The sequence below is a fragment of the Berghia stephanieae genome, chromosome 10 (genome assembly GCF_034508935.2).
Source record: "Berghia stephanieae isolate SIO BIC M18660-M18661 chromosome 10, UCSD_Bste_1.3, whole genome shotgun sequence".
NCBI classification, from domain to species: Eukaryota; Metazoa; Mollusca; class Gastropoda; order Nudibranchia; family Aeolidiidae; genus Berghia; species Berghia stephanieae.
The window spans coordinates 1,850,739-1,872,058 of NC_088369.1; the positions used below are offsets into that span (position 1 = coordinate 1,850,739).

The window sequence follows — 21,320 nt, forward strand, 5'->3', positions numbered from 1 at the left end:
TTCTTAATTATTTCTAAACGCGTAAAAACAAACATCTTCACATTTCTTTTTCATTCTTAAAATCCAACCGTGGTGTAGTGGTTTAGCACTCCACTTAGTAGTCAGTAGGTAAATAATTACCCCAACAGGAAATTTAGTATAATTCAAAAAAAAAAAAACAAAAAAAAAAAAAAAAAAAGAAAAAGAAAAGAAAACACGCAAGCCACCAGGATATGATAGTAAATTGTCTATCAAAAGTGAGTAGTTTTCTTAGTGGGGGTGGGAGTCAACAGACTTTGGCATCTTTTTGAGTGTTTTGGCATTTTTTGAGTCTTCCCCTGGCATTTTGTTGAAAAATAATCTGGCAACCCTGGGCGACTTCCCTACTTCCTGCCAGACTGTCAAGGAATTTGTTGTGTCAGTTTACCCGTTGACTCAGACTTATTATTATTATCATAATTATAATTATATTTTAAGTCAAACCCGTCCTGGACACTGAGGAGAACACCAACTTTTTCACAATGAGTGGCTCAGGCGAATTTGGTAACCCTTTGCGGAAGTTCAAGTTGGTTTTTCTAGGAGAACAAAGTGGTAAGATGTGTGTCTGAAAAAGTTGTCTGCTGATCATTGCTGAGATCAATGAATGATTCATTTTATCTGATATATTTTTCATGTATATTGGGATTGATGCTAGCGTCAATTCTTTTTCGTTATCACGATAAACCTTTTATTGGTGCGAATAGGATTGAGGTTTTAGGTAACCAACACCAACTTTGTTTATTACTATTGACCAATGAGCCCGAGTCCGAGTAAAGATCCAGTCTAATTGCCAAAAGCCAAAATGGAAAAATACAAGAAAAACAAAAATCAATCTGCGTCACTCCTAAAATGAACGACTGTTTAATGAAATTAATGTCCCCATTTAAACTATGTCTAGTGAGGAATTATTAAGTTGGTAAAATAATGGAAATCAAAATGAAAGACGCCATTAATAATTTGAGCTCAGTAATTCTAGGAATCTTTTGAAAACATTCCTTTATTCAGACAGGCTTTTGAGTAGTAATAGTATATGCCTCTTGTGTTACCTTTGTCTTTGTATTCGTAGCGCTATAGAACATTTTGGGGATTCTGTTCACTGTATAAATCAATCATGACCTACATAGACATAACATTACATTAGTTTCATTTGTGTGACGTTTTAATATTCAATCGCTATTTTTCACTCCTGTTCGTTATTTTAATTTTATTCCTACTTATTTATATTCGTTCATTATTTCTATTTCAGTGGGAAAGACATCTCTTATAACAAGATTTATGTATGATAGTTTTGATAATACATATCAGGTAATTTTCTCTCTCTCTCTCTCTCTCTCTCTCTCTCTCTCTCTCTCTCTCTCTCTCTCTCTCTCTCTCTCTCTCTCTCTCTCTCTCTCTCTCTCTCTCTCTCTCTCTCTCTCTCTCTCTTTAGCTATTTTATTTCAAGTACATTTATAAAATGCTATTGTGGTCTCAGATAGTAACTAATTAATAGCAGTAGGGAAATCATCTTTTGTTGATTTTACTGCACTGTCAGGAAAAAAGAAGGGGGTCTTGCTTAGAGATTATTGTTGAGGTGCATTTTGAATAAAAGCAGTGTCCTGACTTTTACTGGAAGATTGTATCAATTTCTCACTTCCTTGGAGAAAGACGAAAATGCATAAAACTTATTTTGATAGGAAACTGTAAGAAAGCATGACAAAGAGACAATGTTTTGCAAAGGAATAAACGACCAAGTGGAATTACCTTCAACAAAATAAAAAGAAGCCTTCCAAGTTTATGCTTTCCATTTCAAGAGTGGACACTCACGCACTTGTACTCTTTCATACTGTCAACTTTCAATGGAATAGTCTCACATCTCTAGTAAAAGAATAATACAAACGTCTGTGTAATGTTAAAAATATTGAAGTTACAGACCAGCACGGTAGAAGAAGAAGAATGATAGTCTTTTGCTAAATATTTTTGCTTCATCTAAAATATTAAAAAACCCACCAAACAAATAAACAACAAACAAAAAAAAAAAAAAAATCCATATTGTATGTTGATCTATCACTTAGTTTAACTGATTGGAAATGTTAGTATTGGTTGATAGGAAATCTCAGTGCGGTATATAATTTTGTGAGGAATGATGTGAGTACAGATATGTGTGCTTCAAGTCTTACATCTGTTGTTTATTTATTGTTTGATTATTTTTATTATTTCATATCTTTACTTATATTTATTCATATTCTTTACAATAGATGTAATTTCAGCATCGAAATCACCCCAGCAGAATACCATTATGGGGTGTTAGGCCACATTTAATTCCTTTCATTTCAATATTAATTTTGAAATGATGAATGAAATCAGTGTGAATTTGCATCCCTTTCTGTTTCCCCAGGCAACCATTGGTATCGATTTCTTATCCAAAACAATGTACCTAGAAGACAGAACAGTAAGTATTATTGATTGATTTCACATTGTCATTCTACATGGTCATTTAATTTTACACTTCAGCAAAGTTCCTTCTGACACAGTTATTTCAAAACTTAGATCTGATATATAGAGTTTTTTCTTCCTTTCTTTCATCCTTATTTAATTATCTATTATAATTCTTTTGTTATTATTTCATTATAATGTCTTAAAAATGTCTGTCTCTTTTTTTTTATTTGATGGGTGTCAGCACACATTTCTCATTTTCACTTTCATCTGCCACAACTAAATTATAAGTTACTCTCAATCTGTTTATTTTATTATGATCTTTTTCATATTCCATTGCAATGATACTGCATAGTTCATGGAATGAAAGTATGGAATTTACCCAACTTACCTGTCGATTGTATAAAAACTTGAATCAAAAATAATCACGACAATCCAATAGTCAATGTACCAAAATGAGAATATTCGAGAATTGTCTTCTTTCAAGTTTTTTTTTAATCAGAGAATTAAAGCACACATTTCTCAAAGTGTTTGCTTCTCTCAGTCGAGCTTTGATTTTATGATCATTAATATTATGATTATTATTATTATTATTGTTGTTATTATTATTATTATTATTATTATTATTATATTATTATTATTATTATTATTATTATTATTATTATTATTGTTATTATTATTATTATTATTATTATTATTATTATCAGTGATTTATATGTGTTGTTTTAACAATACATGTTGCTTTTCTACAATTTCACAAATGGCATCATTTCTCAAAAATAAACTAAATAGGCTTTAATTGAAACATTCAAAAGATAGGGTATTATTGTTTTTATCATCATCATCATCATTATTATCTTCATAATCGAATATTACTGTAATGATTGTTGTACTGTTCTCATTTTATTTATTTATATTTCTTTTTCCAATCTTTAGATCAGATTACAGCTTTGGGATACAGCCGGGCAGGAGAGATTTAGAAGTTTGATACCAAGTTACATTCGTGATTCCTCAGTAGCTGTTGTAGTATATGATATCACAAGTAAGCATTCTGTTCTATTTATAAATTAAAGTAGAAGATATTGCTCTGGAAGAAATTGTTATTATGTCAGAGGGAAATTATTTTGTGGCCAGGAACAATTTCCTCTAAAAAGATAATCACCATCTTTGATCACTCTCTAAAAAGAGGGGGGGGGGGGGGAGAACAAAAAAAAAATGTGTGAGTTGTTATAATACGGGCAGTATCTACGAAGTTTGCTCAAGTGCTTTATAAGAGGTCCCAAGCCAACAACAGCACTTACCATTTAGTGCAAGACATGACCTGTAAGGCGGCACTAACTATTTTATTCAACAAAAACAATTTTTACTGGCCAGGTACTCATTTTACATTGCAATCAAGGTGAGAGAATGTATTATGATAGCCTTTTCATAAGATTCAACTTTACACACCGCCAGGGGTCTCAAACCAAGAACCTACTGGTCAGAAGCCTAGTGTTATGCCACAGGACCACAAAACCGTAAAGAAGAACCTTAAGACGTTCTGGTTTCTGCCATTGAATGGTGTTTTTGATTTATTATCTTCATAGCAACGACAATCAAAGCAGTCGACACAATGTAAACAAGTTTGGAATATGTCAGGACATTTGGAAGCAGTACCTCCATTTGGTCTAGTGGTATGACACTCACTTTAGGGTCGGAAGGTCCTGGGTTCAAGTCTCGCTCGGCACATAATTGAGTCTTTGGAAAAAGCTCTGTACTCACATTCACGTTGTCTCACTGTTCTCAGGTGTAAAATGAGTACCTGTCAGTTGACAGCGTTGTCTCTGTCCGAAGAAAAATTGTAATATCGCCTAACAGCTGTCATGTCACGTCCTGCATTTTAAGTGTTGCTGTTGGCCAGGGACCCCTTGTAAAGCGCTTTGGGCACATTTACTGGATATTGCGATTTATAAAAAAAGCTCAAGTATTATCCTCATAGCAACAGAAATCAAAGCAGTTGGCACAGTGTAAACAAGTTCTCTCTAAAATTTTGGAATATTTCTGGACATTTGGAAGCACTGGTATATTTGTAGTATTTGTAACACCATAGACATGTTAAAGAATAACTTTGATATTTGAAATTCATTTACCACTTTAAATTACTTAATCCCTATCTGGTTAAACAGATGCAAATTCCTTCCACCAAACATCAAAATGGATTGATGATGTACGGACAGAAAGAGGAAGTGATGTCATTATCATGCTAGTTGGGAACAAAACCGATCTTTCCGACAAAAGGTAATGTCAATAGCTTTTGACGAAATTATATTTGAAGTCATAGAGTGGAAATTTCTCTTTTCTTCATAATTAATAAAGAAAAGTGGTTTTTGTTTGTTTTGGCTTTTAAAATTTCAAGCGCTTAAAAATTGCCTAATAGATAGGTTTCTTGTACTTGTAATGATTTTGTAAATACTAACAGTGAAGTTTTAAAATTATGGTTTTATCTCGATGTCATTATTTCTTCACCCTATAATATATACATATATATGTTGTTTCAGACAAGTCTCAACAGAGGAAGGCGAGAGGAAAGCAAAAGAGTTAAATGTTATGTTTATTGAGACCAGTGCCAAAGCCGGTTATAATGTCAAACAGGTCAGTTTTTAATAATTGTTTTTAATATTATTATTATTAGTAGTAGTAGTAGTAGTAGTAGTAATAACAGTAGTATGAGAACAAAGTGGTAAGAAGATAGGAGACTGAAGGGGGGCTAGGTGGCAGAGTTATCAAGGCATTGCTTTGTGGTCCGGATGATTCCGGGTTGGAGAAACTTCAGGCACTTGTTTCTTTTTTCTTGATCTATAGTCCTTCACTATGCCTAGGTTTTGGCATCTGAAGGGTGTCTGTTTTTTTTAAAAGTTGTTTTTTTTTTTAATTACGGGATCATAGTAGTGTCAAACTTTTTATGGGAGCCTGGAAGCTTTTATGAAGCATTGAACTTGTACCCAAAGGGAACTAACTAGTTTGAATTTGCATTCAGTGATATTTTTGTTCAGCAGTGATTAGGTTGCTAAAGAAATTTTTATCCAAGTTGTGATTTTTACCCTCTAGATATGCAAATTTTCTTTTAAAAATTAAAGTTTTTTAGAGAAAGTAAATTTTATTTTTGATTTTGCACACTGTTTGATCATTTTTCTTGATTAAGTAGCTCATTGTTTATATTAAAATGATCCAAAATCTTTTATTCGATGACGATACCAATTTTATAAAGACTTTACTCACATTCTAATTCTATCACCTTACTAGGTGTAAAATGAGTACCTGACTGTTAACAACGATGTCTCTTGACTGAAAAAGAAAATTATACTTTTGTCTAACAGGTATCATGTCCAGTTCTAAATGTTAAATGTTGCTGTTGGCCAGAGACCCCTTGTAAAGCGCTTTGAGCGTGTTTGGTGGATATTGCGCTATATAAAGGCTTAATTTTAGGATCTTATCAATATATACCATTTCCATTTTCAAGTCATCAAATAATAAGCTTGCTATTATTGTCATTTCCTCACAGTTATTCAGAAGAGTGGCGGCTGCCTTACCAGGAATGGAACAAAAAGATGACAAAAACACAAGTATCCTTTTGTATAGATATGGTAGAGTCTTCCGGCGCTTTTTACCTTTAACTATCCTGTTTTACTTAATCCCACTATTTTACTTAATCCCACTAAAACATGTCTTTTTGTTTCAGTTCCATCAGAATAGCGGGTTATAATATTTGTGCTTAACTTACTCAGTTCTAGCCCTCTACCTCTATGCTGTCCACTCTCCCAGCAAGTTTTTGGTGCTTTCCAAAAGTGAAAAATATATAATAAAAATATATATATATAATATATATTATATATATATATAATATATATACTCTGACAACTACAAATGTGAACCAGAGTCTCCAAATGGTATTGTATCGGGATGACCTAGGTGCTGGGAATTGAATTTTCAGTAACAGATTATATTAAACTTAGGGTTAATCTCTTTTCTTCATGGTAAAGAATGAATCCATTTTCTGACATTGCAAAAGATCCAAAGTTTGTATTTCTTTTTATTTTAATTCTAAATTTACTTTTCAGGGTTTGATTCATCTCGTCATAATACCATTTGGATATGACAGGTCACATTTATCATATAAAAATTACAAGCAGTAGTTAGAGTTATACATATAATAATTTAATTTGTTTTAGAAAAATGTGTATTATGATGGGGTAAAAGCAGCTACAGCATATAGAGATAGCCGGTGTTAGGGTTGATTATGTTAAGACAAATGTTGATCATGTGACTTGTATGCGTACAATGTGGCCTGTGACTCCTGTTCTGTATAGGTCGTTGGTTCAAAACCTTTTGCAAACGTGCTAGAATTTTCTCGAGCAATTTACTTCAAGCAAACCTTATCTGTATTTGTTATAATATGGTTGTTGTAACTGTTCACCCAGAGGCTGTAAAAAATAATTTTATGTGGGTCCTCTATTTTCAAGATTCAGTTCTTGCTCAGAATAATAGCATTGCTTCATTCAGGTGAAAATATTCATGATTTTTTGTGATTCTTGAGTGACAGCCGTTTTGGATTCCACTTTGTGCATTCTTGGATCAGTATTACTGTTGTATTGTTATCAGTGACATCTGGCAGTTACAGTTTACAGGTAGGTCGTTTTGTTTGTCATAGATGTTTGTTGCCTATCTCAGCTGGCTGCAGCCCAGTATATATTTATCACACGTTTAGCTTTGTATGTATGTGTATTTATAGAGTTTCGGTCACTGTTATCATCAGTTTATTTGATTGTGTTCTAGTTTAATGTGCTTTAGACGTCACTTTTTATATGTCCTGTGTTTTCCTAAGTGTCTTTTTAAGAAGAGAAAATATAGGCATATTACAAATCTTCCCCCTCGATCTGGAGCCTTTTGTTTTTGCCAACCAATCAATTAATACAGCATTCTTATTGGTTATGTCAAAATGAAAGTAAGCCAAAGGGCATGTATTCAAGAACATATCAGGGCAGCTTCTGGAGACTTCCTTGTGCGTTCCGTTTGTAAGTTTGATAACGTTTTACTCCTAATATTATCTTTTCTGCAGAATTTCAATTTTTAAAATTCTCATCTGCAGCTTTTCTGCTTTTTTAAGTTATTGTTTTGATATGATGTACTTTCACGATTCTCATAAAGAACATATTGTGCCTTTGATGTGTCTCTAGAGATGGCCTCACACATTCCAATTATACTTATAACACCCTTATTATTCTTTATATCTTCTTTCCAAAATATTTTCAATTTCTTTTCCCTTTCTTTTTTTTTATCATCAGCAGCTTAAAGGGTCATTAATTCTATTGTTTCAATATGACCGACTCTCATAATTTTCATAAGGGACAAATGTGTTGTTTGGTTGTATTCTTTTCTGGTTGTTGAACATCACAAATTTGTAATTTTCCGTTCAGAGAGGTCTCTCTTTTTTTTTTTTTGGAATCCATGTGACTATGTATCTATTGTAGCTGTGATGTTGTACTTTACTTTCTTCTAATCCCTTTTGTCGTGTTTGTGCATTGGGCGTAGCTCCTAAGTTTGCCACTTCTTTCGTTTTAAGCGTTGAGGCAATATAGATATCTGATTTCCGCTACTTTTGCATGAAATCTTCAATTGATAATGATTTTTAAAATTGTTATTTATCTTTTTATTACATGTTTATTTATTTTAGTTATTTATCTTAGATCTCTGTGTTGTATTTTCGTCAAAATTATTTCACTGTTCATTTTCAAGCTTTCCGGATTGCATGCTGTCGACCACAATCTCTTTATAGATTTTTTATTCCTTGACTAAATCCGCAGTGACTGAAGTGAAATTGAAGGAGGCCCCTCCCGAATCCCCTCCACCTGAGGGTGGTTGTGCTTGCTAGGGTTTGGAAAGGAAGAGATGTTACATTCAATGACATAATATTAAAACGATGTGGCAATTGTTAGACTGGGATTATTAAAGCATTCATTAATTACTAGATGTGAATTCATTTTTGTCTTCCCAAATAAAAATGGTAAAAAATGAAGAAATGAAATTGTGTTTGTTGTTGAGTTTGTAAGTTATCGACATTTTACAGTACAGTGATGCGATTGTGGGGCTTAATTATTCGAGAGGTATATGAGGATAAAGCATTTCTCAACTGTAGGTTGTTTTTTGTTTTTTTCAATGATTTTATTTATCATCAATTAGATTTTAGATTATTCTTTATCCTCTGTCAACTTGTTTGGTAATGGGTTTATGTTTGTGATGTTCTCGTCTCGTTGATAAGTTTAGATTTTAGTCAGCATTTTTATTTGTGGTTTTTTAATAACATTTTGATATTGCAAGTCAAACCATTCTACTGCCGGGAGAGGGAGAAAAAAATAAATCTGTTTTTACTTATGCTGTTCCTCATCCTGTTTTCAAAGGAATGTTTGGTTTTAAACTGGAGGTTAAAGTTCACCAACTATCCGGCTTTAGTGCATATGACTATATAATTTGCTTTTTTAAAAAACGTATTTTTTGAATCATATACCTATGATGTTCGCATGGGTGTACGATCCGATAGTGATGTCGTTTCTTCTTCTCTTTACTAGCCTATCCTGCTTCTTTGGTTTGTGATTGTATTTTTGACAGGGGATATTTTTTTTTCTGTAAATCTTCTGCCTGTTTGTTCTTGGTTATTTATAATTTAGCTTATGATATCTTTAGGTTATGATTTTGATTTACATTTGTACTATTTTTGTTAGATTGCTTGTTTTTTTGTTTCAGCGGTCTCTCATATAACCTCAATTGTGTGATTGCTTGTTTTTTTGTTTCAGCGGTCTCTCATATAACCTCAATTGTGTTGGAAGAGACCTAAAGCAACAAACAAACAAAAAAAAAAGACTATCCATTTATGCTTCATTATTCAGTTACAGCAGAAGAATAGTCGGACAGGACATGTCAGTTAGCAGCATAGTAGTATAGGATTTTTATTTAATTAGTATCCTTTAATTGTTTTTTTTTTGTTTTTTGTTTTTTTGGTTGGCTTTCGTTTATTTTTTTCTTTGCCTATTTGTATTATCATTTTAGGGTCTAATAGATGCTTAGTAATTATTTTTGTTTGTTTTATTTTTAAGCTTTTGATAAAATTATTTAATTTATTTTTCCTTTTTGCGCGTTTTTGTGGCATTTCCTTAATTATTGTCAGTGCATGATGTCATCCTGAAACCTGAAGCCCCTGTAGAACCCCAGGCCCAGGAAGGAGGCTGTGCATGCTAGTGTGACCCGTGTAGCAACACCTACCACCACCACCACTACCAGCTCATCCCATCACCTCTACCACTACTACTATCACCATTCCATATCATTGCATCCCCTCCCCCCCTTCCCCATCTTTCAACACTTTTCCCTTGACATGCAGTATGATTGTATAGCTGCCATATTTTTTTTTTTTTTCAGATTCAATACTGCAACATAAAAACATGCATTGGTATTTATCAATTCATCCTGAATCAATTTTGATACTTTTTGTAGCTGTATGCAAAGAGATGTTTTGAAATATTTAACGTATTTAAAAGTAAGGATTACAGATTGATCAGGTGTAGGTAATCAGCATACTGGTTCATGATAGATTCCGTTAAATGAGTTCAAAAGATATCGCTTTGCATTAAATTCTCATAAACTTTCTTGACGTGCGTGTCATCTAATTTACCTAGTATTCCTTTCAATATCCCGTCCTTTGGAAAATATGATTCACTTTGATTTTGATTGATAAGTGACAAAGAAATACTGTTTGGCTAGCTTTTATTAAGAGTAAGAGGATAGTTTTAAAAGACCTTTCTTGGTGTTGGCAGTATTCAGTGTGTTATGAATTTTCCTCTCGCAGTGGACTAGGAAGTTGTGTAATAAGTATTGCCACAGCTAGCAGTCCATTTGAGAATTGCCATGTATTTTCGTAGTCGTATATTTGGTGGGGCTCTTTTGATTTTAAAAACCTTATTTGAGTAAAAGCATTTTGCATTGATATCAGAGGATTGGATGATGGCTCCTGTATTTGTGTGTGTGTTTGTATACCATGGGATAAATAATTGAATTCTCTTGGTTGAGTCTAGTATCAAACGGGCCTGATAAAATGATTCCTTCCTTTATTTTTCCTTTTTTTTTCAAAACTATATTTACTCTTAACAAATATGGTCAATGTACGTATATCAGCTGTGATCTAGTTTCATGACAATGAATGCCTCAATAACAATAAGGTTGTAATTCACTGTTGTGAGGTATGATTGACACGTTGCTTAGCTGTATTAGTATTATAGGTTTGTTTTAGAGGTGTAAATTCAATAGCGCTAATCTATCGCATTCTAATTAATGATTATGACTTGCAGAAGACTGAAGACTAGACGTTGTGTCAAATGGCCATTGTGTGTCATATGTGTGAAGAGGAAACAAAAAACTTTTTGAATATTTAAATTCTCTGAATCGGTAACAATAAACGTTTTTATGGGTGAACAGATTGATACATTCATTATCACCTAGATTTGAATTTTTAATGGTTAGGTTGTGAAGTTTCTAACTAATCTTCTAGTTCTCCGCTTAGACAATTTAAAAAAAAAAAGATATGGCTGGCTTTGTCCTCTGCAATATGTAACATTCTTACTAGCTAATGTAACCATATTTTTTGCCAGAAACCCAAGTGCTGTCAACTGGAGCTACTTAGGCCACCCAGGGTATCTTAGGCTACTTGCTGAAAGATTGCTTATTTTAAAAGTTAAGTTACGTGTCGCTTTTATCTTTTAAATAATCAAAAACCCACTAGATCTAATAAGCATCTACTACTTTTACTTTTAAAATTAGCAATCTTTTTTTTTTTAGAATGTAACCTGAGTTACCCTGGATGGCTTTCGTAGCTCCACTTGACGGAAATACTTTTGTCATCGTTTTTATAGATTTTGATATGCTTGTTCTTCCTTGGCATGACACCTTAAATTGATCTTTTGTCACAGCTTCACAGGCTGAAGATCTGAACAAGTGTGTATGGAAGGTGCCAGACCCATCCCAAATAAATCAGTCGACTGATTTTTTGGGATGGGTTTTTTCTTGTATTTTTCTTTCTTGCTTTGTCTGGCACCTTCCATACACACCTGTTCAAATCTTTATCTTGCACCGGTGCCTGCTCCTTAATTTCTTAATTTGATATCTTCAAAAGCTGTCAGCGTTTTCTTAATGTAAGGCAACATCGATATCAAACCATGAATGGCTTGCATAGATTTGTAGTCTGATAGGTTATTTGCTATGAGAAGGAGCAGGCATCTAGTCGTAGGTCATGTATGATGCATTACAATTATTATTTAAAGGCTTGATTTAGTCCAAATTGGCCTACATTTGTAGAAGTAGTCATAGAGATGCACAAATCTTTATTTGTATGCGACTTCTTTTCTTTGCTTGAGAGAGTTTCATAAATATGTGATATGATAATGAAAGGCTTCCTTATATTTTCTCAGTGGTCATTGCAAGTATGTGGTTGGTGAATCAATGATTTATTTTACACGCATGTCTATATTTGCATCCCAGAATTTCATATGATATGATTCTTGTCAGTGATTTGGTTTGCCAGCAGAAGTCAAAATGTGAAAATATTTATTGTCATTGATTGCAGAAGTCTGAAACCAAGTTTAAATGGACATATTATTATAATTGTGTGTATCAAACTGATTTGCTCTGACAGGTACATTGTGTAGCATTCTTATCTAGGAAGATGGATTCGAATCAAATATTTTTCACCTATCTCGCGCTTAATGGCTGGATGCCTTTGATTTTATTTTTTTTTAAATCATGACTTTCATTGGATCTGACTGACTGACACTAACATTGATTTTTTAAATATATTTTGTTCAATATCTGGTACTTGACACGTGGCTTAGAAATTAATTTCTGCCACAATGTTAAATGTTTGTCAGGGTATAATTTTGTAAGTTGATTGCATGCAGGGTTTGAAATTAATTCTTGCGACCCCTAAAATTAGCCTTTTACAACAAGTAACAGTAACAGCATAGCTTGCATGCAACATTTTGTCATTAGATCTGAAGACTTACCATTTCTGTGCTACGCGATTACTATTACTATCCCCTTGTACATCAGGCCTTGTGGACTGAGACGGCAATTTAATTAACTATTTAAATTGTTAGTTTAACTGGTTCAAACTGTACTTCTACAGTCACCTTTATATGAACTTGTCACAGCCTTTCAATAAGTTTGATAACAAAAGCAACAATCTTGTAGCAGCATATTTACCTGGTTTTGTTTAAATTCATTTTACTAAAACTGGCAAGTGAGGATAGGGGGGGGGTTAGGTTAATTTTGTAACCTGTATCATTATATTTGAGGTTCGCTTCATTTAGTATGTATATGTTGTAATCACTGTGATTTGTAAGGGTTAATTCCCTTCATGACAGTTACTGACAATGCTTGAATCGCTAATTTGTGAAATGGTTTAGAAAGAGAAAAAAAAAAAGGGGGGCGGGTGGTTGGATGGGAGCATCACCCTTGAATCATATACCTATGATGTTCGCATGGGTGTACGATCCGATAGTGATGTCGTTTCTTCTTCTCTTTACTAGCCTATCCTGCTTCTTTGGTTTGTGATTGTATTTTTGACAGGGGATATTTTTTTTCCTGTAAATCCTCTGCCTGTTTGTTCTTGGTTATTTATAATTTAGCTTATGATATCTTTAGGTTATGATTTTGATTGACATTGTACTAGTTTTGTTAGATTGCTTGTTTTTTTGTTTCAGCGGTCTCTCATATAACCTCAATTGTGTTGGAAGAGACCTAAAGCAACAAACAAACAAACAAAAAAAAAAAGGGGGGGGGGGGAGGTCATGCTACTCCTCTAAATCACCGAAGCTGAAAAATATGACTATTTGAATTTCAAAAATAATTGAATAAAAACAAGGTTACAATAATCTGTTTACTGATGTCAAAATTGATTTATTTCCAATAGGCTTGCCTGTTGTCAATTTCTAAAAAAAAAAAATTGTATGAGGGCAATTCTTTATTGGAGAATTTGTCCTCTTGTTTCTCTCATTCAAGATTGATAATTGCAAGAGCTGTAAAATACTCAAAATAAAATCATTATAAAGAAATTAGGTATATTGTATTTGCAGTGAATACAGATGCCATTCTAGGCAGGATTCCCTGTATTTCTATATCGTTCTCTCATATTCAATGTAAATTTGATCTTCAAGAATTGTCACAGCTGTCTATGTCACATGAATGACTTGTTCACCTGTTTTATGATAGTCACTACATGGATGTAAATATATTTATTGCTGCTTATCCGACCAGACCATTTATTGATATGTATGATTATTACTCTCTATCGTGTGGATATAAATTGTTTGTCTTTGATGATTTTTTAAAAAGGTTCTGAGTGAGGTCGAAGTCTTGCGTGGAAGCATCGTGATCACTTTGTATGCATTGATCCTGTTGTCTTATAGGAACAGAGTTCATTTTTCTTCTATAAAATGGAGTACAATACTGCTTTTATTTTATTTTTTTTCAATTAAAAGGCGAACTGAAAAGCTGCCCAATCTGTTGCTTAGCACTATGATTAGCAAAACGCCCTTGGCTCCCGATGTTTAACACGGAACAAAGAATTTTAAAGCTTCATACAAAAACGGTCAAGGCTGTAACCAGCCTTATTTGAATAGCCTATCCATATAAATTTTTCTCAGTTTGTTAAAGCTGTAGTCACGTCTTTAAATTTAAAAAAAAATATATATATATATATATATAGACAAACAAATTAAATTGTGACTTTGCAAATGTTATCTTAAATTTTGATCATAATTTATCCATATTTGCAAGATGACTAAAGCCCCTCTCTCTCTCTCTCTCTCTCTCTCTCATCCTATTCATCTCTCTCTCTCTCTCTCTTTCTCTCTTCATCTCTCTCTCTCTCTCTCATGCTCTTCTTTCTCTCATCTCTCTCTCTCCTCTCTCTCTCTTCTCTCGATCTCTCTCTCCTCTCTCTCTCTCTCTCCTCTCTCTCTCTCTCTCTCTCTCTCTCTCTCTCTCTCTCTCTCTCTCTCTCTCTCTCTCTCTCTCTCTCTCTCTCTCTCTCTCTCTCTCTCTCTCTCTCTCTCTCTCTCTCCCTCTCTCTCTCTCTCTCTCTCTTCTCTCTCCTCTCTCTCTCTCTCTCTCCTCTCTCTCTCTCTCTCTCTCTCTCTCTCTCTCTCTCTCTCTCTCTCTCTCTCTCTCTCTCTCTCTCTCTCTCTCTCCTCTCTCTCTCTCTCTCTCTCTCTCTCTCTCTCTCTCTCTCTCTCTCCTCTCTCTCTCTCTCTCTCTCTCTCTCTCTCTCTCTCTCTCTCTCTCTCTCTCTCCTCTCTCTCCTCTCTCCTCTCCTCTCTCTCTCTCTCTCTCTCTCTCTCTCTCTCTCTCTCTCTCTCTCTCTCTCTCTCTCTCTCTCTCTCTCTCTCTCTCTCTCTCTCTCCAGAAATGGAGGCACCAGTTTTGAATCAATCAATAATATTTATTCGGCTCAACAGTTTGTGCTTATTGTTCCTACTCAGCATTTATAAAACTAGTTTATTTGAGGGTGAAGTGATGAGGTGTGTGTTTGTCTTGTTGTGCTTCTTTCCCCACAAGATTTGGAAACTTAAATTATTTCATCCTTTTCTGAAAGTTTTTCCAAAATTTTTTTTTTTTTTCTTTTTCTTTAAATTTACTTGTCAGTTTTTAGCTTATTTTTTTGATACAGTATTTGCTGGATTCCAGCTTTACTGTGTTGGGATTCCAACGTGCCGAATTCCAGTATACTCTGCTTTAAGGCACGTAGGAGCTGGGTGACCAAATGTTATCTCTATAATAAGCCGTTCCATCCCTTAAGCATTGGATTCCAGCACGCTGTGCTTTAAGGCACATATGAGCTGGGTGACCAAATTTCATCTCCATAAGAAGCCATTCCATCCCATAAGCATTGGATATATCGGCATGCTAGGATTCTAGCACACTTTTCGGCCTCTCCAAAGAGCATGTAAAAATCCAGCGAGTACTGTATTGCGCTTTGTCTATAAGTTACTGTTGATGATGACAGTGTAATGAATGTGGTGCTTTGATTGTTGTCACCATGCTTCAATATTGCAAGTTGCTTATATTTTTTTATTTTTTTCCTCTCTCTCCCTCTTCTCGTCATCAGGTAGGTTAAGATTCTTCGTTATAAATTATAATTTTTTTTACTTGCAAAATTTAAGTGCTGGGTTGTGATATGTAAATGAAAGTTAGAAGTTATGTGAAGGTAAAAGATTGTATTTGCATTAACTACACAAGTACAGTTCATCAGTAAGAGTCATTTTTTAATATTATTTATTTTGTGGGATTTAGAAAAAGAAGAAGAGAAAAAAAACGTTCTTTTCAAATTAATGTTATTTTTTGGTTTTGGTTATGTTTTGTTTTTGTTGTGGTTCTTTGTAAAGAAACTACACAGATATAGGGTTCAATATGTATTTTGTTTTGGGTAGGAATGAAAGGAGAGTTTTTTTATTTATTTTATTTTCATTTTTTATCTGGAAAAGTGGGTGTTTTTCTGAGCATATTAATTTTTTTACTCCATTAACATGTGTGATATTTAATCTGGAGTTCACTAATTGTAATTGTAGAACTTTGATTATCCCATTTTCTTCCTTTTTACCGGTGCTGATATGACCTAAAAATGTGTTGCAAGCGCCATAAAACCCTTAAAAACAAACAACAATGTCTCATATCTTTATCCTCTAAATTCAGTTGTTCATCATCTAAATCCCCTTGATGTAACACCTTTTTGAACTGGTGGGCCACATATTAATTGATAGAACACTCGTGTCTCTATAATCTGTTCCAACCGAAAATCTGGATATTTCTAAATCCTGTAGGTATTAAATAAAAATGAGTTTAGGGGGATATTTTTATTTTCACATTGATATTGATATATATACGTTTACGTATAGATTTAAACCGACTGAAAATTTTAATTTCTCCAATGCACATTGAAAAAGGGTGCTACTCTGCTAATGGAAATCTGTAATTTTCCTTTTTATATTGACAAAGGTATCAAGATTATTCAATTACTAAAAATCGTAGCTATCTCCCTTGTATAGTTTGGCGGGGCTTGCCATTTTAACTCTCCTGTCAGCCGAAATCTTCAGCCTTCCCGACCATGTGCGTTATCAATACATTTTTTATACAAGTGGTGAGTTTTATATTCTTTGCATTGAACAATTTGACAATGTAATGCACACCTAACATCAATTTGCCAAAATATTATGATAAACGCTTAAAGGCTTGAAGTCTACCAGATCGGGCTGCTAAAGGTTGCTATGCTTATTAATAATGTAAACACCAGCAAGGAATATATGGGTTCATAAATGGACTTTGTTCAAGAATAATGAGTGATTATTACATTTTGAATATTTCCTATTTATTGACATTAGGACAATGAGTAAATACTACATTGTGAATATTTCCTATTGAAATTAGGAGGAGAACTGTTTACAATTTGATATCCCGAATTACCCCGTTGGTGTTTTATGTTGTGATTCTTTGCACAATTTGCTTTTTTTATTTTTGTCTTTTTGATTTTATTTTCTCACTGGCTCGTGTAATTGAAGATTTGATTATTCGGATCTCAATAACGTGGGCAAAAATCATCTAGGAATGAATGTTTATGGATTATTGATATATGTATTTGTATAACTGTATGTAACTGTTTACATTGTAGGTCAAATTTTATTTGTTGTTGATGTGGGTTTATATAAATATAATCTATAAAATGTAATATGTTTCAAATGTGTGGTATAATTATTTTACGATTGGTATAAAGTTGTAAAAAAACAACAAAACAAATGAATATTTCATGTAAATTATTGAAAGACTAGTTGGGATGACGAGGGGCTCTACATTGTAAATTGTAAATCACATCATCATTTACATATAATTGAAAAATAATATCTTCAATACATGAAAAGAAAGAAGATAAAATATTATTTCTTGTGACATTAAAATGATTTTTATAACTTGCCAAAATGTTTTTGTTTCTGTATTTCTTTTTTTTTTTTAATTTTGGTTTTGACTTTATCTTGAGTTCTTCATTTATTTATTTTATTTGTTTTGTTTTGTTTTTTTCTTGCTGGCTATTTTACTGTGAACCGCTTTCTGTGTCTGGCTTGTTGAAATTTATGTAAAGATTAATTTCATAATATTTCCCAGCTTGGGCCTGGGCAAAACCAACCAGAGGGCAGTGGCACTTACATTACAACTACCACAAGTACAAGTTAGAAGTTGAATCTTCCAGTTAGTTTTCCTTTTTTCCCCTATACCTACTATTAAAATTATATCCTCTTGTCCAACTGTCTGCCCCCAGTATCCAAGGTCCCGTTGAATGCAAGGTGCCATTTCTGTCACGTCACTGCTTTTGACTCTTCCACCAGAACCAAATTTTTGAGATCAATTGTTTTTTGTTTTTTATTACCATTACACAGTATTCATTGGATTCTGTGTAGCACATCGAATTCCAGCTCACTCTCCAATGCAGCACGCTGTTCTTTCATATGGAACTTAGACATCAAAATGAGTAAACATACATATTCACATTCAGTATTCAGCTCAAATGCTGACCATCCCAACATAATACTCTTTGATACGATAGGCCACATATGTGCACTAATCTTCCTTGGTGTTGGTATTGTATCCTTTACTGTGGCTTTGTGGTCTAGTGGTATACACTCGCTTTCGGATCAGGAGGTCCTGTGTTTGAGCCTCACTCAGCGCATAGTTGAGTCCTTGGAAAAGGCTCTTTACTCATTCTCTCACCGTACTCTGGTGTAAAATGAGTACTTGGCCGTTAACAGCATTGTCTCTGTCCAAAAAAATTGTAATATTGCCTAACAGACGTCATGTCCCGTCCTACATGTTAATTGTTGCTGTTGGCCAAGGACCCCTTGTAAAGCGCTTTGAGCACGTTTAGTGGTCATTGTGCTTTATAAAAACTTTTTTTTTTTTTACTGCCACTATCAATTAGGTACATTTAAATCTGACATCAAAATCAAAGAGGCTTGCATTCCATAAATGGTGCTGAAAATGAAATTAACCAAAGCCAAAAGTATGATGAGACTAATGTTATTGTTATGTTAAATTTGTTTTGAGTTTCGATATATAGAAAAAGCGCCTCGAAGAACTAAAGGCTATTAAAACTAAAATGTCTGAATTCTAATGATTTTTAATTTAAATTTCCAATGTCTCATCTGATTCTTTTCATCATGATGTCAACACCGGATTGATGTCATATGGGTGGGTCACATATTCACATAAATATCAATTTTGGGGGGACAATTATTATAAACAGAACATTCCAGTCTCTCCATGCAAAAAAAAAAAAAACTCTTCAAAATACTGTTATCAGTCCCCTATACAACAAATTTCCTGTAATACACAATAACTCTTTGACTCCATACATTTAGTCCATAAATAGCAATGTGAAATTGAATGTAAGCTTCAATTCAATTTAATATATGAAAACATAAAATGGACGGTTCGGGTTTCCCCTTTATCAACAAAGCAGGATGAATGAAACACTACAGACGAATGAGATAATGTGGTAGTGGCGTTGTTAAGATGAATAAACTAAAACCACCTAACAACGCCACTACCACATTATCTCATTCGTCTGTCGTGTTTCATTCATCCTGTTTTGTTGATAAAGGGGAAACCTGAAACATCCATTTTATGTTTTCGTAATTAAATTGAAGCTTACATTCATTTTCACATTTCATTGTTATTTATTTCTTCGGGCTTCGAGCAGCAACATTTACATTACATCTACGTCCGAGTTTCAGGACTTTTAAAAAATTATTTTGAGGGATGGGGGAATGTTTCTTCTCATTATTCTTAGGATCTGCTCCATTTCGAACCTGTTCTAACATAAAACTGATATATTCAATCAAATTTTTCTTTTATTAGTCGATTAAGAGAAATCACTTTACATGCTCCTTACGTCATCGGTAATAACCATGAACGTTAAGGAACATATCCATGGTAATAACACAAATTGTAACTTTCCTCCCATATTTGTACATTTTATATGTTAGTACATGAAAAAAATTTGAGCAAGGATTACCAAGGGAAGCAACTGGGGTTATACAAATTATATTTAGGCGTTTCGTGATTATTGCCCCTATCCAATTAAATTTCTTTGGTTCATGAACTTCTTATAAGGGATTTAATTTTCACGCTTTTAGGTGAATTGTATTTCTATTGAGTACTAGAGCTCTTTTCAATTATAATTATACCGTCCAACTTAGACCATACTCGACGTGCACATAAATGTAGGTCTGACATCCGAGCCCACTTATGGGCCTAGTTTAACGTTGTTGTAATGGACAATAATTGCGTCATTTTTTTTCTTTCTTTTTTGAGATGTCCATTACAACAATGAGCCCAAAAGGGATTGGGTTATCAGACCTGTAAATAAGTGCACGTTGTCTATACCTAATAGCCAGTCATCCGAACCCACGCATGGGCCTAGTTTAACTTTGTTGTAATGGACAATATTCTGCGTCATTTAAAAAAAAATAATTTTGACTTTTCCATTACAAAAATGAGCCCATACGTGATTGGCTTATCAGACCTGCAAATAAGTGCATGTCGTCTACACTTGATAGCCAGGTAAGCTGTGGAGCGTCAATGGGCAAAGTGTCTTGACCAAGGCTACAACGTCATGGCCACGATTTACTGTGTCACCACCTCATACATTGGCCTTGTTTATTGTCGGTACCAACACGTTCAACTCAGCTCTATGTTGGATTGTTGTGAGTTGCATTTGTATTAGTAACTTGCTGAAGAAGGTTTTCCTACAAAACGTCCATTGGTTGCGCTTTTTAAAAATTTCATTCTTTCAAATATTTTTTTCAAGACTAAACTGCCAACCCACCCATTTTTCATTTTGAAAAAAGAAAAAATTTATCTATGAATTTTAAAAATGTAATTCTTTGCCTATTTATTATACTTTCTTATTTTTTGTATGTTTTGATTTTGATTTGAATGTGTGAATGTGCGTGTTTGTTTATGTGTGTGTGTGTGGGGGGGGGATGGTAAATTAATAAGGCAATTTGAATATACATGAATGTGTTATTATGCCATCCTTAACCAGTGTTTTTCTACAGACATAGAATTACAACCGAAGGAGCCCATGATGGAAGTAACGGACACAGAGGGTCAATGTTCTTGTTTGATCTAAGATACACATGGAAGTGGAAGTGTAAGGCATGCGTCTGGTGTGAGGTCTACACATCCACAGTCTGGGGAATACATAATACACATGTGCCAAGATACAAGTACAAGTACAAGATCCAAACATGAAGATATTAAAAAAAAACAACAAAAAAACAAACAAACACACATACACTCACGCTTACACGCACGCACGCACACACACACAGACACACACACACACACACACCTACAGAGTAAGAGAGAGAGAGAGAGAGAGAGAGAGAGAGAGAGAGAGAGAGAGAGAGAGAGAGAGAGAGAAATCATTGTGATAAAATGACGACAGAAACCGAGTTTCAAGTGAAAAGGACTGACTGTGTATTTAAAGAAAACATTTAATTTTAGGGGGAGGGGAAAAATTGAACTTGTTGAGAGAAAATTAAATTTGATAGCAGTGTGTGTAAGGACCAAAAGGAATGAGGGGATTATCTGATTTATCATCGACATTAGGATATTTTAACACTTTGGCGCGCAAAAATTGATTTATAATCATAATTATTTAAATTATGTCGTTTGATCGATGGTGTAGGTATTGGTTTCATGTTATGATTACCGAATCTATAATAATCTCTCATTTTCATTGTATTCGATCGGCAAAA

General features: G+C 33.8%; 1 protein-coding gene across 3 annotated transcripts; it reads left to right on the forward strand.

Annotated features, from left to right (window-relative positions):
- The first annotated feature begins 350 nt into the window (after window positions 1-350).
- On the forward strand, window positions 351-20,978 carry LOC144956056 (ras-related protein Rab6). Of its 3 annotated transcripts, none has more exons than XM_078886375.1 (8): window positions 351-570; window positions 1,265-1,323; window positions 2,396-2,449; window positions 3,370-3,475; window positions 4,599-4,710; window positions 4,971-5,064; window positions 5,975-6,035; window positions 8,274-8,494. In XM_078886375.1, exons 1-8 carry the CDS (start codon window positions 501-503, stop codon window positions 8,339-8,341), a joined length of 624 nt encoding a protein of 207 aa, XP_078742501.1. In that variant the 5' UTR covers window positions 351-500; the 3' UTR covers window positions 8,342-8,494. The 3 variants fall into 3 exon arrangements, with proteins under 3 accessions (XP_078742501.1, XP_078742500.1, XP_078742499.1); XM_078886374.1 differs by lacking the exon at window positions 8,274-8,494 and adding an exon at window positions 9,632-12,403 and having other exon boundaries at window positions 353-570; XM_078886373.1 differs by lacking the exon at window positions 8,274-8,494 and adding an exon at window positions 20,616-20,978 and having other exon boundaries at window positions 359-570.
- Window positions 20,979-21,320: the final 342 nt, after the last annotated feature.